Genomic DNA, 16,514 nt, shown 5'->3' on the forward strand with positions numbered 1-16,514 from the left:
TTGGATATTAAGGTCTTTGGGGTGGGAGAATTCTTTATTCTGGCATCACGAAATGCTGGCTCATAGCTGGGACTTGTTAGGCGCTTTGGCAAAACAAGTAAATAACTGGTCATCGCAGATGCAGCTTTCCCTGGTTGGACCATTCCTATGACAAATAATATATTTTCAAAATTAAAACGTGGGCATTCATAAATAGTATTTGTTTGTTTCTGGTTAATAGAGGCATCGTGCACTTGGGCCAGGGACTTGGGCCATAGCGCCATAGTATGCCTTGAGATCTTTTCAAGGGTCCCACACACAATGTTAGCACTGTTGGATGTGCAAATGTGAACCCAGAGATTTTAAATAAGAATCCATAGTGTCAAAAACATTCTGACGTGTTGTAGTTGCTCTGAGTTCTTTGCAACAGAAGAATCGCTTTATTATTTTTCTGGAGTCCAAAAACAGGTGAAAGCTAAGAGCTGGAATTGTTTTGGGGTGCCTTGAGCCTACTGAGAATTACTTTGAGTCTGTTAAGGGGTACCTCAAGCCTACCGAAGAGTACCTTAATTCTAAAAAAGTTGAGCCACTAATTTAGACTTACCTCTTTCCTGTCTGATACTGATGAGGATTTATTGCAATACAGCTTTAGGGACTAGATAATCTTTCTACTTCAAATATAAACAAGAAAGGAGAAACAGTTTTAAAGGATACTTTTAGAAAATCACACATCTGTCTGAAATGTCTTACATACTGTTGTGACTTGTTACATCTAATGCTACTATTGCTGAAGAAAATTAGAGGGGGGGTTCCCCTGTTTTTTCTGCATCTTGGCTTTTTTCCACTAGATAGCACTAGTGACAGTTTTGTGAGTTTTTCACACAATAACATGGAAGAGAAAGAGTTCTTTAAACATAGGAAACAATGATCACAAACTGAAAAGAAATGCCAAAGGGTTGAGTAGGAGGGATAGTAATGCTTTTGCACTCTTTTATAGCTCAAGCAGTGTCTGCTTCTTTCTCAGCTATGGGGAATGGCCCTTTGTGCCCAAAACTTTGTCTAACATCTCTCCCAACTACTGATTTGGTCCAATAAAAGATATGAAATAAAAATCCTTCCCTGGACCATCATAGCTTCAACACCAATCCAATGCTACTACTACATCTCAGATGTTCTTTTTATTCCACAGATACCATGCATCTTTAACATACTTTTTTCTATTTTGTTTTTGTATTCTTCATGATTTCCATAAACTCACTAAACTTTTAAATGGGAAAATACAGGTGTTAAAGAGTAGTAATTTATTTATTTCAGACTGTTGGGAAGAAATTACCTCCAGCTGCAGCAACTCAGGAGCCAATGAAAATAGAAGCAGACAACAGAACAAAGGGTAAGCCTTACTATTTTTTCCTCCTTTGCACTAAGTATTGGTAAGCTTGTTGGGAAGTGTTAAACCATTTTCTTAAGTTTTGGTACAAGCAGTTTTCTTTACATCCAGAAAAGAAGGGCTGCAAACATATTCAGAACAGAGCTTGTCTAAACACTGCCAACTCAAAATGCTTTGTTTCACAGAGGCTTCAGAATTGTTTGCCCTGATAATTTTAACCTCCAGGACTCTGCCACCAAAAATCAAAATTATTTCACCCACCCCAATTGTAAGAACTCTTTTGAATTAATTAGATTTGAATGTGATCCAGCTTCAGACTACAGGTTGCATGTGTGTTATATGTATATATCTCCCTAATAATAACACTTCTCCCTATTTTTGTTTGTTTCCTTAGCTGAAACAAACTCTACCCTGCATGGAATCATGTAGGAAATAAAGCATTCAACTGGAGCATCTCAGTGACTATGAACCTTGTTGTTTAAAATGGTAAAAGCACTAATCATAGAACAAGGGTGCTCAACCCGTGGCTCACATCTGTTCTCTGACTCCCCACAGATGTTCATGTTCTATGGCCCTTCATGCTAGATCAGGCACGGATGCTGGCTCAGGGCCTAATCTTAGCATGTGGAGGCTGGACAGGGGCAGTGTAGGGACCCAGTCTGGCCTGTGGCTTGGACCCACACAATTCATCTGGCCTGTGGTGCCTAAACCATGAGCACCACTCTTAGGAAGATACCTGCTTTGTCCTTAGTGTGATACAGTTAGGTAACATGCAAAATACCTTGCACATAGAGCACTCATCTTTTAGTGTTAATATTTATATAGAAGTGTTTTATGCAAAGTTTATTAAAATCAAATGTGTTTAGGGACCTTCCACAAGGTAGAGTGAACTAAGTGAAAAAACAAAAGGACCGTATTAGTGAAAAAAATAGTCACTGTATAATGCTTTGAATTTTTAAGTCAAAATTCTGTTCTCTCATCCATACCTCAAGATCCCTATTACATATTTTCTACTTCTTCCATGTGTAAAGCTCCCTTGATAGCAATAGAAATTGACACTGCTGAAAAGATATCTGCAGTATAGAATGAATTGGGGAATTTAGTCATAGAAATTTGAGCTGAAAAAGAGCTACCAGGTCATCTTGTCCATCTCCCTGCCAGTGTAGGATTACTCTTACTTGTTCTGTATATAATAAAATATTATGTCCAGCTTCATTATCCAATTATTTTCCAGTTTAAAATGAACCAATATATGGGATTTCCATTGTGTTGTTTTTCTTTTGGATTCAAGTCTAAAGCTGTACTAAGAAATTAATCCTAATTTTCAATTACATTTTCCTGTGTTTTATGTCACAACAATTCTTTTCTACTCTTGATGTTCGTACCCTTCAGATAAATATGAGCAGTTAATATTTTCCCCAAAACTTTAGCTCTCAATTAAAGTACACACAGAGTGGAAGGAGAATGGGGAGATGTTGCAGAAAAAGGATGTAGAGCTATTTATGAAGGGAAGGGCAGGGTAAGCATTCAACTGAAGACTGTTTATTCTGAGGAAATGTAAACAGTTTACCTCTCTTCTCCCCCCCCCCCTTTGCTAATTTCTGTGCAATATAAAACAGCACTTCTGGTTTAAGACATCACCTGAATGAACCTTTCCCAAACACCGGGAAAATCTTACTGGAATCACGCTCTTATATCAGGAATGAATTTGGCTCCTGGTTGGGTTTGTGCTATTTGCACTTCTGTGGGATATTCTCTTGGCATACTTTGCACATTCAGTTTTTGTTGTTTTTTTTTTTTTTTTTTTTTTTTGCTTTGTTTAGTTGGTTTTGTATTGGGGGGGGGAGGGAGGGGTCCAGAATCTTCATTCATGCCGTGCCACCTTGATCACTTCAGTGGGCAAACAACACTGTGCTTTGCAGTGATCAATGCTGATGGGATGAGCAGGCTCCTGAACAATACTTGTATGGTATCAATTACAAAATATTTCCATCTGTGCACAGTTTTATTCACAGCACTCCCAAGTTTTTCTTCAGGTTTTTTTCTTTAAACTGTGTTTGTGGTCTTTGGAAATTTTATCTATTCTGGAACTTGATGATACCCTCTTTGAACTTCTTTAATGTTGATAGTCCTTTGAAATTTTTGATAGGGGGAACTGTAGCATGGATAATATAATAATTGTGTAATTATGCAAACAGACCACAATGCCAAGCATCCTTTCCCAGAAATATCTTTTAAATCACCTGGAATTAACACATATTTAATGTACGAAGAACTGAGAAGCTTCTCGGTGGTTTTTAAATTTTAATTGGGAGAAATATTTTTTTGTAATAATAAAAGTAGACTGTAACGATCTACTCATAAATATGGTTCTATATTTGCCGTGATTAGAATATTATTTCAAAAAACTGTTCCAGAATATTCTGGGAGTTTTCTAGTATGTTACATCTGGTGCCTCACTGACTCTTTATTACAAGTGCATCCAAAATTCCCCACAGTCCCTAGACTGGCACAACTTCCTGAATAAGTCAATTTAGCAGTCTGTGGAAACCAATTATATAGTCCCATAGGATCTATGGATCCGTATTGAATACCAGCTTTTTGTACTCCTTCTTCATGGTCTCACATTTATTCCATGGTTTCCAACCTACAACATATAAATAAAAATAGAAACAGCTGAACAGTACTCCTGGTTCCCTTCAGTGTTTCTAAAGTAGTCTCAAGCAGGGGAATGTTCTCCGACATTTTATTTTTATTTTCTGAAAAAGCTGCCTCAAAGAAGCTTGAAAAGCCATAAATCCAAAAGATCCCCACTCCCAGGCTGCTGCTAGGTATTCCTCAGCAGTGCTAAGCTTAGTACCATTCACTCCACCTTGGGGCTTAGCTTAATTTGCCTTTCCTTTTTTCAAAATTGCTGGATCTTCAGTCCTTATTGGGATCTCCAGGTGCTAAGTAGCTATCCCCAGGAAGAGTATCTTAAGGCAAGAGTCACACACAGATTCTGCTCAAGACTGGAAGGGGGCTCTCGGAAACATTATTTTGATTCTAATATGCTCATTGTGAGGCACTGCTCAGAGGTGTGGGAGGTCTGTGGAGGAGCAGTTAGCGCTGGCAAGGCAGAAAGACAGGAGTCTGACCACCAAGCTCTTTCTCTTCCTTTTTTTCCACAGCTAATGCCAGTGCTGTCTGCTGTCAGGCAGCAGCAGCTGCACTGGGAGGCTACATATGGGCTGTAGCCTGCAGATGCACAGAATGGGAAGAAGCTTTACTTCTTTGTCTTCTTCTCTGCCCAATTCAGTGAGTTTGCAAAAGGTCCTCTGTTGTGAAGTAACAACTGATTTTCTCTTCTCTCTGTCACATATTTAGGAGTCATGTCTTTGTTGATACTCTTGAGCGGAGGCATAGCTGGGCAGTTTTGAACCCTGGGCAGTGCCTGGTCAACCAGTGGTGGCAGCAGCTTTATCGGCTGCTTCCTAAGTTGGCACCCAGGGCTTGTGCCCTGCTTTCCTGGCACCCCCTCTCCCCCCCTTAATTAGCACATGACAGAAGGAAGGAGAGGTTGTAGCCGTGAGAAGCATCTTATATCAATCCAGGTAGACAAGAAAGAAAGCTGCTCCCCATGGCAACAAGAATAAGGATTTAAGGTTGGAAGAGATTTAAGAGATAAGATTTAAGTGGGGGAAGAACTCTTTAGATGTGGAGGGGGGTAGAATGGCGGGGGAGGGAGAGGGAGTCCTCAGGCTTTCAAAGGGTAAAAGAGTAGGAGGCAGGGTCCTCGTGGCCATGAGAGAAGAGGAGGAAGCTTGCTCAGAGCTTGGAATCAGGGGTAAAAGGACCTGGAAGGATTGGAGGGAGAAAGAAGAGAGATGTCAGGGCTCCAAGGCCAAAATAAAAGTGGAAGGAGACCCCTGACTTGAATGGGAACACTATGGAAAAAGGAAGTCCCTAAGGACTTGTAATGCCTGAATAAGAGGAAAAGACCTTAGGGTCTGTGGAGAAGAGGAAGATGAGAAGAAATGTTAGTAAATTTGAGCTGCGTATCTACACAAAGTCAGATCATCCAGGAACATCTCCTGGGTTTGTTTTCCTAAGAGAAAAACTGATCTGTACAGAAGTTCAAAAAGCGAAGCAAAGAGCCTGCAGGGTGGTCACTGGGCTGCCAGGAGTCCCTGGATCATGCAGCCCAGAGAGCTCTCCTTTTTTTTTTTTTTCCTTTTTTTTTTTTAATTGCATACAGAAATATTTATCCTTTTAAAAAATGAGTCAGTTTTGGATTCTGAAAAACCATATAGTAAAACCATTGCTAATAACTGGGAAAGCTATTTCCAGTTGCTCAGACTGACAAAACTGAATGTAAATGCACACACACTTATATAATAGATACTCAAGGATAATATGCCACAAAAGGTTTCTGGTTACAGTTACTTTATGACGTTTCATTATATGGATACAAACTTCTTTGTAAAAATAAGGCAGACAAGGTTCCTCGGGTGAATTTGATATCTTTTATTAGACCAACTTAAGTGGTTGGAGAATAGTTATTAAGCAAGCTTTCGGGTTCAAAAACCCTTCGTCAGGCTTTGTAAAAATAACCAGTTCTTCATAATAAGAGATGAATATAACAGATGGATATGAGATGAATATTTGTTTAGTGAGCAATATGGAGAAGGTACCTTTTTGTGCAAATTATAAAATATCAAATTAACTCAACCTATATGAGTAAGAATCTGATTGGAGAGAGTTGCACTTTGTTTCTGCTGTTCTGAGATAATGTTTTGGTGGTTTAAATATGATAAAATTCATTGGAAATAGCTTTGTGTAATCGACTTTTGGGTAATGAATTTAACAGCCACAGTGAGCACCGAGCAGTAATGTCCAATTCCACATTTTGTAACAGAAGCACAGCTTATCTTTGTGTGCAAGGTCTTTGTTGTCCAGAATTTCTTCCTCCTGATGTAGAACCATTTCAATAGGATTTATATCTTGTTATTTTAGGCATTCATTTTTGAACTGTTATTCTTTTTACTTATCTAAACTCCATTAGCATGTGTGTACCCAGCTTATTTGGTGTGTGATTCTAGTCTCCCTGTGGAAAGAGAAATAACCAACTTTCAAAAATCAAATATGTCAGATTTCATTAATTTCATAGACATTATGGCTGGAAGGGCCTTGGAAGATCATGGAGTCCAGCCCCCTGCCCCAGGGGCAGAAGTCAGCTGGGGTCATAGGATCCCAGCAAGATAAATATCCAATTTTCTCTTGAAGGCATTCAAAGTAGGTGCTTGAATCACCTCCAATGGCAGGCTATCCTAGGCCTTGGGGGCTCGGACGGTAAAAAAATTCTTCCTTTATGTCCAGCCTGACACAGTCTTGCAGGAGTTTATAACCATTAGACCTTGTTGTCCCTTGGGGGGCTCTGGTGAACAAACGTTCCCTCAGATCCTGGTGGACACCCTTCATAAACTTATAGGTGGCCATCAGATTGCCCCTGAGCCAGTGCTTTTCCATATTATTATATTATTTTCTTTTTAATCACGTAAGTTATAAGTACAAATTTAGCACAGTTTCTGTGCTTTGTCAGTCTGAGGGAAGCTGATTGCACTAGGGAAAAGCAAAGTCAGACGTGAACAGAAGAGCACTGTCTCAGTTTGGACTCAGGGGAAAAGAAGGTTCCAGTCATTGACCTTCCCTGAGAAGATCTATCTGGGTGTCTAGACTAGCATGTTTGTGAACTGTCAGCTTGTATTTCAAAACAAGGAGGAAGGTGGTGTCTTAAGATGAGCAAGACTCCAAACCACATGGGCTTTATACAGTACATCAAAATCAGTACTTTGCATTTACAACAGGAAATACATTTCAAGCCAGTGCAGTCTGTGAAGTACAGGTATAATATAGTGCACGTACCAACCTAAATAGCCATTTTGGCTTCCATTGTCCTTAAAACTAACTTTCTTTAGTTAGCGCTAACTTAGCTTGTTTTTAAGCTCTGTGCTGATTTTTCAGCCTTAGGACTAAACATATTTTGAAAGGATCAAAGAATCTTATAGGATACTTTGGGACATACATGGCAATGAAGGAGAAAAAGCCGGAGGATGCTGCTAGCTACCCTCAGCCTGGTGTATTGATTCTAGGCATCATAGCCAGTGTTACTCAAGTAGAACAGTCTTAATTGGTGGTTACTGCTCTGTTTCTCTTCTTCCCTACTGTGACATGCCAGGAGGGGGCGCTCCTGTGTTGAGCCACCCACCTCACTGCACCTGACCATCTTCCAGGCTCCGAGTGCCTCCCTGGGGGCGCCTCACATCTGGCCGACCCCCTTCCTGGAGCACAACTGCTAGCCTGGGGGTAACACTGCCACCACCCAGGGATGGGCTTGATTCTGGCTCTGTGCACCCTGGGAAACAACACAGGCCTAGTAGCCCTCAAGGGTACTTGATTCACTTCAAGAACTTGGGATGCTTCCCTCAGTCAGAAGCACCAGTAGTGGTCTCCCTTAGTCAGCCGAACCAAGAGGACCCCAAGGCATAATCTAGACCCACTCCCAATAAGTCTCCCACGCTAGGTACAAAGGAGAACTTTACTGATTACAAGGGGTAGGGTTGGACTAGGGTACAGGGTAGAGCAATATCAGAGAAATCCCATAGAGCAAACTCCTATGGCTGGGGGTAGCCTTTGATCACACATCTGAGTTACTGCAAGCTGTATATCTAGTTAGATCTCAGGTAACTTACTCACAGGTATCACCCAGAGGCAGGTAGAGATTCGCTCTGGAGGCAGACAGTTCTTTGATCATGAGTTTTGAGAGAGAGAGCAAGTTTCAGATGGTTCAGCTCTTCTCTCTCTCTGAGTCTTCCTCATGGCTGCTGCTTCCTCCTCCTGGGCAGTCCTCAACTTATATAGCCCTTGTGACCTCATTTACCTGGTCCAGTGGAGGCCAGCACCTGTTGGCTGTCCGCCAACCAATTTGAAATGTATCACTAGTTGCTGGGCAGACTGGCAGTTCCTAGCCCACCAGGGACCAAGCCCCTCACCCAGGTATGTGATGCCAGTCATGTAGGCAGAGAGAGCAGGTTTCCCCCCTCCCTCAGGAATATATCCAGCTCAGGTTACCTAAAGAGATAGGGTAAGGTGTACACCCTCTGTAGGGCCCATCTTAACCAAATTGTCACATACAGAGCTTTTGGGGAGAAACAGAAGCGGCCTTCTGCCACACCTACTCCTGGGCTGTCCTGGATGATTGTATAGGAGATGGGGAGCCATCTCCCATTAGGTGATTATCTGGGCTCTGGCTGAGCCAGTCAAGCGTCAAGTGTCCCCTGTGTGTGGCTCCCACAGGTTGGTAGGAAAACTCACAATGAAGCAATCAGAACTACTCTCCTCCCTCCCCAAAGAGATAGCAAGTTGCCACTGGGGAAGACCACTAGGCAGTTCCAGAAGGTGAGCATACCCAATTTACACTGGAACTGCTACTGAGGTTTCAAGGGAAATAGGTAGGAGGCAGTTGGAGAGGAAGTCCCTCATATTCACAGTCACCAGTCACGGTCAAAACACTTTGCTTTAACAATCACAGGGCGTAGTCAAGTACATATTTTCCCTTTAGAATCAAATAAATGTTTTCTTCTGAAGAGACTCCCTCAAGGGTCACAGTGTATACTGTTGAGGTCCAGAAGTTGGACATCATATCACCACGTGTGCTAATTAATACTCAGAACATGTTGTAAGGCTTGTCCATTCACTCAGCCTGTTCCCTGAGGATTGTAGACTGAGGGGGAGAAAATAAATAGAGGTGAATTGAATTACCACACTCAAATAAATGGAAAAGTAAATGATATAACAGTATCATCTTAAAACAACAGGGGAGGACTGAAAATCATCAAGTTTCCTGTCTTTTCTCCCATGAACATTTATTTGATAATATATGTGCATGTTTGGCGGTCTTAGGGAATCCTGTTTTAAGAGCATATTTTTGCCTTAGGTCAGAGAGAAATATCAGGAAACTTTTTGGCCTTATGAACAGTACCATGAATTTGTACACTCAGTAGTGGCCCCCATGGTGAAGCTGAGGAGGATGTTGGGAGTACAGCACGTGGCACCAAATATAGAAGTAATACAGGTATTGTCGTCTCGAAGTTAGGGGCTAGTCTGGCTTATGTCTGTTTTATTACTGTATATATAGCTGCAGTTTATCAGGCATCTATTGGCAACTGTTTCTTTAACCCATCACTTACTATTTATCTCACTTAAAAATAGTCCCAGTAGATCAGTGCTTCCCAAACTTTTCCTCAACATGACCCCGACCCCATTTATGGCTCCATTTCCTCAGCATGACCCCTCACCTGTAACCCACAGCCCCCCACCCCCATGACCCCATCTGCTGATGTTGCAGCCCCATTTGGGGTCACGACCCACAGTTTGGGAACCGCTGTAGTAAACAGTCTTTCAAGAGTAACATGCAGTGCGCTATGCTGGCAGTCAATGCAGTGGACTTCACAATCAGCCTTCTCTGTCATTCTATATATCATATCATGGCCTCAATTCTGATATCAGCTTGTGGCTTGTGTTACCTCATTTCGGAAGATTTTGTTTCTGTGTACATACAGATGTATAGCTGGAATTAAAGCCTGGCTCTTTACTTCTTCCTTTTTAATTAATTCTCTCTGAATATGGTTGCTGAAAGTAAGAAGCCTTGTGTTATGTTGTGCTTAGCTTGTTACTAGAAGCCTTAGTTGGTAAGGTAATGGACATCATGGGATCATGTACATGGATTCCAAGCCATGGTCTGCAGCTGGTCCAAAGATTGTATTGGACCCTGGGTGCATTCATAGTGCTTTCAGTTGAAGACTGGTTGTCCATGACAGATTATGAGGGTGATAATGATCCATTGAAATTAAACTTTAGAGACCACTGCATTTACCTTATTATATTAATCCTTCTTCATGTGACTCTTTGAGCCTTCTGACTTTATTTTTGCTTTCCCTATCCAGTTTCTCCTATTATCCCCTTTCCATCATCTTGAAAGGTAATTTGCCCCATTTAGGTAGCCACTTGTATACCTACAAAGTCACAGAGGTCATTGAGACCCAGATGCATTGCCATAGTGACCTTTAATGAGAGTGCTAGTTTTTAAATGGCTGAAGTAACACTTTCTATTTTGGGAGCAGTCCCATGGTAGGTGCACATGTACCTTATGTGTGATGTGTGAATTTAGAATCTCTAATGACCATATCCCATTGTGACTGTGCATGCATCCTGTGTCTCCTTTTGTTTCTGTACAAGTACATAAAGGATGAAGCAGTTCAGATCTCTCTCACCACCTTATTGCCATCTGTAGCAGTGAGACAAAACCTGGCTTTAGCATTTGCCTGAGATGAATAGCTACTTGTGTGTATCCTTTGTTCTGTGATGTTATGTTGACAAAACTAAGCCCCACATCTGCTTATTGTGGTGACTGGCCAGTCTAAAAGTTAGGCTGTCTCATCCTGAACAGCTTAAGTGGATATGTATATTACACTATGCTACTAGCTGATATCTGTGCATTACGGCTCACTGTGTTAGACCCTATGCAATATCTTCAGTCTGTTTTTTAGATAGTATTTCCAAAATCTGAATTACCACTACTTGGCAAAGTCTGCTCTCTTTTGAAAAGCATTATCCATGGGGCATGGGTGATTGATCCAACTCTAGGTTTGGGAGATTAGTGCTCCAGTTCCTATTTGACTTATATCACTAGTAGCCCTCATCCCATGTTCCTGAGGAATACTTCTTGCTACTTACCTACAGCAGGATTCACTTTGATGCAAACACGAAGAAAGAGCAATTACTTGACCTACAACTTGTTGCAGACAGTATAGATTTCATGACAAGTCCTCTACTCCTCCGTCTGGACTTCTCAGCTATTACTGGCTTCCTATTAGAAGGAAGGTTGCACCAGCTTATAGTCAACATCAGCAAGCTCATATCTCCTGAACCAGTTAGCCTTGAAGGTGACATCCTACCCTCCCTGCTACTGAGAACATAATAGTAACTAAAAAGGGAATTATTTATACATGTGAAAATTTCAAATCTTCAGTCACATTCAGAAAGGAAAACCATTTCTTCCAAAAGCCAATACTGACCTTCAATTCCATGTTACAAAAAAAGAATCAGTGGAGGCCCTCCCTAATAAGAGTCTTGACATATGAGGCAGAACACGCTTTTCAAATACATCCTTAAATCAATACAATTCTTGTATGAATGTATTAGTTAGCAAAACCTTTTCTAATTTACCAGCTTGTAAAATAAAACCACCACTCTCTCTGTCTCTCTGCTAATTTGCTCCAAAGCTTCCCACCTTCCACTGCTGTATCTCCACCATCTTACATAACTCCCTCACTCATAGAATCATAAAAAGTTAGGGTTGGAAGGGACCTCAGGAGGTCATCTAGTCCAACCCCCTGCTCAAAGCAGGAGCAGCCCCAGCTAGATCATCCCAGCCAAAGCTTTGTCTAGCCAGGTTTTGAAAACCCCCAAGGATGGAGCTTCCACCACCTCTTTGGGTAACCTGTTCCAGTGTTTTTCTACCTCCTAGTGAGAAAATTCTTCTTAATATCTAACCTAAACTTCCCTTACTGCAACTTGAGACCGTTGCTCCTTGTTCTGTCATCTGCCACCACTAAGAATATCCAGGCTTTTTTGAACCCCACTTCAAGTAGTTTTCAAACCCTGCTTCAGTCTCCTCTTCTCTAGACTAAGTAAGCCCAGTTCCTCCAGTCTTTCCTTATAAGTCATGTCCCCCAGCTCCCTCACCATTTTCATTGCCTTCCACTGGACTCACTCCGGTTTGTCCCATCCTTTTTGTAGTGGGGGGCCCAAAACTGAACACAGTACTCCAGATGTGGCCTCACCCATGCTGAATATAGGGAAATAATTACTTCCCTTGACCTACTAGTAACACACCTAATAATGGAGCCCCGTAAGCTGTTATCTTTCTTGACAACAAAGACACGCTGCTGGCTCATATTCTGTTTATTGCCCGCTGTGACCCCCAGGTTCTTTTCTGCAGAGCTGCTGCCCAGCCAGTCAGCCACCATCCTGGACTGGTGTATGGGGCTGTTCTGTCCTAAGTGCACTTGTCCTTGTTTTATAGTTTCATAGTTGGTAGGGTTGGAAGGGACCTGAGCAGATCATCAAGTTCGACCCCTTGTCATGGGCAGGAAAGAATGCTGGGGTCAAATGACCCCGGCAAAGTGTCTATCTAGCCTCCTTTTAAAGACCCCCAGAGTAGGAGCGAGCACTACTTCCCTTGGAAGTTGGTTCCAGATCCTAGCTGCCCTGACTGAAATAGTGCCTCCTGATGTCTAGCCTGAATCTACTCTCCGTCAACTTATGGCCATTATTCCTTGTTACTCCCTTGGGGGAACAGAGAGTCTCCCATTGCTTGCTGGTCTCCCTTGGCCAGTTTATAGACGGCTACCAGATCCCCTCTCAGCCTTCTCTTCTGGAGACTGAACAGGTTCAGGTCTCGTACCCTCTCCTCGTAGAGCCTGCCCTGCTGCCCCCTGATCATGCGAGTGGCCCTCCTCTGGACCCTCTCCATGTTGTCCACATCTCTCCTGAAGCGCAGCGCCCAGAACTGGATGCAGTACTCCAACTGTGGCCTGACCAATGTCATATAGAGGGGGAGGATCACCTCCTTGAACCTGCTCGTGATGCATCTGTGGATGCATGACAAGGTACGGTTAGCCTTCCTGACTGCGTCCCCACTTTGGTGGCCCGTGTTCATCTTGGGGCCTATAATAACTCCAAGATCCTTTTCTGCCTCTGTGCTGATGATAAGGGAATTCCCCAGCCTGTAGGTATGCTGCTGGTTCTTTCTCTCTAGGTGCAGTACCCTGTACTTGTCAGTATTGAATCCCATCTTATTCTCATCCGCGCACCCCTGCAACCTGTCCAGATCCAAATTGCAGCCTGTTCTTCCCTTCTAGCATGCCCACTTCTCCCCACATCTTAATGCCATCTGCAAATTTGAACAGGGTGCTTTTCACCCCCTCGTCCAAGTCACTGATGAAGACGTTGAACAGCGTGGGCCCGAGGACCGAGCCCTGGGGGGACCCCACTGCCCACATCCCTCCAGGTTAAAAATGACCTGTCCACCACCACACTCTGGGTGCGGCCCTCCAGCTAATTGGTGACCCATCTGACTGTGTAGGCATCGACACCACAATCTCCTATTTTTTAATGAGAATGGGGTGAGAGACAGTGTTGAAGGCCTTCCTAAAGTCCAGAAAAACTACGTCCACCGCGACACCTGCGTCCAAGGATTTTGTGACCTGGTCATAGAAGGCCACCAGGTTGGTCTGACAGGACCTGCCTCTAATGAACCCAAGTTGGTTGCCCGTAAGTGTACACTCTCCTGCTTGCCCCTCGCAGATGTGCATCTGGATAATTTTCTCAAAGACCTTCCCCAGGACCGAGGTAAGACTAACAGGCCTATAATTTCCTGGGTCCTCCTTCCCCCCCTTCTTTGAAAATGGGGACCATATTGGCCCTTTTCCAGTCCTCTGGCACCTCACCAGAGCACCAAGAGTGCTTGTAAGGCTGTGCCAGGGGTCCCGCAATGACCTCTGTTAATTCCCTCAGCACTCTGGGGTGGAGATCATCAGCACCTGTTCATTTGAACACATCCAGTCCCACCAGAAGTTCCCTGACTAGGTCCTCTCTGACCCTGGGCCTGGCTGTGCCTCCCCTGGGACCATCGGGGATCTCGGTGCAGGGGATGACCTGGTCCCTGCTCAGAAAAATGGAGGCAAAGAAATTGTTAATTAGGTTAGCTTTGTCATCTGGCGAGACCACCAGATTTCCTAGCATTTCCTGCAGAGGCCCTACGTTACCCAGTACCTTCTTTTTACCCCCTATGTATTTAAAAAAGGATTTCTTGTTATCCTTGATCTGGGTTGCTAGTCCCAGTTCCATCTCCGCCTTGGCCTTCCTAACAGCCCCCCTACAGTCGCGAGCAATGGAGGTATAGTCCTCCCTGGTGATGGCCCCTACCTTCCATTGGGTGTATGCCTCCTTTTTAGCTTTGAGACAACGTTCCTGGATGCTTTTGGTTAGCCATGGGGGCTTTTGAGCACTCTTGCCTCCTTTGATCCGTGTTGGGATTGCCACCTTTTGGTCTTGGAGGATCATCTCCTTCAGAAACGACCACTTTTCTTGGACTTCCTACTCCCCACCCCTCTGGGACCTCCGTGCCTCCCTGACTAGTCTCCTTAGCTCAATGAAATATGCCCTCCTGAAGTCCAGGGCTGCTGTCTTGCTGCAGGCCTTTGCTGCCTTGCGCTGGATGGTGAATTCCAATAGGCGATGATAGCTATCGCCCAGGTTATCGAGCACCCGCAGTCCCCTCACCGGGTCATCACTTGTGGCTAGAACCTGGTCTAACAAGGCATTTCCCCTGGTGGGGCTGTGCACCTCCTGGGTTCCCCTTTTTTTCTGTCCACCTGGTACAGATGGTCCTGTAACATGGCTAGGAACCCACGTGAACAGTCAGACCTGGCTGACTGCTCTTCCCAGCAGATGTCCAGATAGTTTAGGTCACCCGTGATGACCACATCCCTTGACTTAACTGCCTCCACAAGCTGACCTAAGATTTTCTGGTCTAGCTCTTCTCCCTGATTGGGTGGTCTGTAGTAGACCCCCACCGACCCCCTTGTATTCTGACCCAGAATGTTGAACCTCATGAGATTTCTTTTGGCCCAATCCTCCAATATGTCTGGGTCAGGGGTTGTCAACCAGGGGTATGCGTACCTCTGGTGGTACTGTAAAAGGTCCCAGGGGGTATGCAGGGACAGAGTACCACCACCCTGTGCCGTTGCCTCACAGGAGCAGGGCTGGGGCGGGGCAAGAGCAGGCTGCACAGACGCTGCACTTGCCACATCCCCGCTTTGCATCTGGCTGCTTGCCACCCCCACTCCCCCATGTCTGGCCTCTCGCCACCCTCACTCCACGTCTGGTTGCTCACCACTCTTCTTCCCCCCCCCCCCGGTACACTTACAAAAAAGGGGGCTGCCAGGGTACACCTATTATAAAAGGTTGGAAACACCTGGTCTAGGTCACTCTGAATCCTAGCCCTACCCTCCAGCATATTTACTATTCCCCACAGCTTGGTGTCATCTGCAGACTTGCCGAGGGTGCACTCTATGCCATGTTCCAGGTTGTTGATGAAGACACTGAACAAAACCGGCCCCAGGACCAACCCCAGGAAACTCCACTTGATACCGGCTGCCAACTAGACATCATGTGATTATTTACTACTCGCTGACCCCAATGCTGCAGCCAATTTTCTGTCCACCTTACAGTCCATTCATTCAGTCCATGCTTCCTTAGCTTACCTACAAGAATGTTGTGAAAGACTGTATCAAACAGCCTTGCTATAATCAAGGTACACCACATCCACCAGGCTCCTTGCATCCACAGAGCAAGTCACCTCATCATAGAAGGCAATCAGGTTGGTCGCCTGACTTGCTCTCTGTGAATCCATGCTGACTTTTTCTAATCGCCCTTTTCTCATCCAAGTGCTTGCAAACGGATTCCTTGAAGATCTCCATGATTTTTCCAGGGAGTGATGTGTGACTGACTGGTCTGTAGTTCCCTGGATCCTCCTTTTTCCCTTTTTTTTTAAATATGGGCACTATGTGTACCCTTTTACAGTCATCCAGGACCTCTCCTGATCACCACAAGGTTTCCAAGTTGATAGCCAGTGGCTCTGCAATCACATCATCCAACTCCCTCACCATCATCCAACACCCTTGGGTGCATCCCATCTGGCCCCATTGACTTATACACATCCAGTTTTTCTAAGTAGTCCCTAACCTGTTCTTTCATCACTGTTGGTGGCTCACCTCCTCTCCTCTCCAAACTGTGCTGCCCAGTGCAGTTGTCTGGGAGCAGCCCTTGCCTGTAAAGACAGAGGTAAAAAATGGCATTGAGCACTTCAGCTTTTTCTTCATCTTTTGTCACAGGGTTGCCTCCCCCATTCAGTAAGTGACCCACAGTTTCCCTGATCCTCTTCTTGCTACTGACATACTTGTAGAAACCCTTCTTGTTACCCTTCATATGCCTTGCTAGCTGCAACTCCAATTGCACTGTGGCCTTCCTGACTTCATCCCTG

At 44.1% G+C, this 16,514-nt stretch overlaps 1 protein-coding gene across 12 annotated transcripts in view; it reads left to right on the forward strand.

Annotated features, from left to right (window-relative positions):
• SH3KBP1 (SH3 domain containing kinase binding protein 1) overlaps positions 1-16,514 on the forward strand; it is a 361,711-nt gene that overhangs the window by 256,220 nt on the left and 88,977 nt on the right. For all 12 annotated transcript variants that reach the window (XM_059720873.1, XM_059720872.1, XM_059720874.1 and 9 more), the window contains one exon: positions 1,294-1,369. In XM_059720873.1, the coding sequence (XP_059576856.1) occupies positions 1,294-1,369 (76 nt within the window). The remainder of the gene's footprint in view (positions 1-1,293; positions 1,370-16,514) is intronic.

This window comes from Alligator mississippiensis, chromosome 1 (genome assembly GCF_030867095.1).
Source record: "Alligator mississippiensis isolate rAllMis1 chromosome 1, rAllMis1, whole genome shotgun sequence".
NCBI lineage: Eukaryota > Metazoa > Chordata > Crocodylia > Alligatoridae > Alligator > Alligator mississippiensis.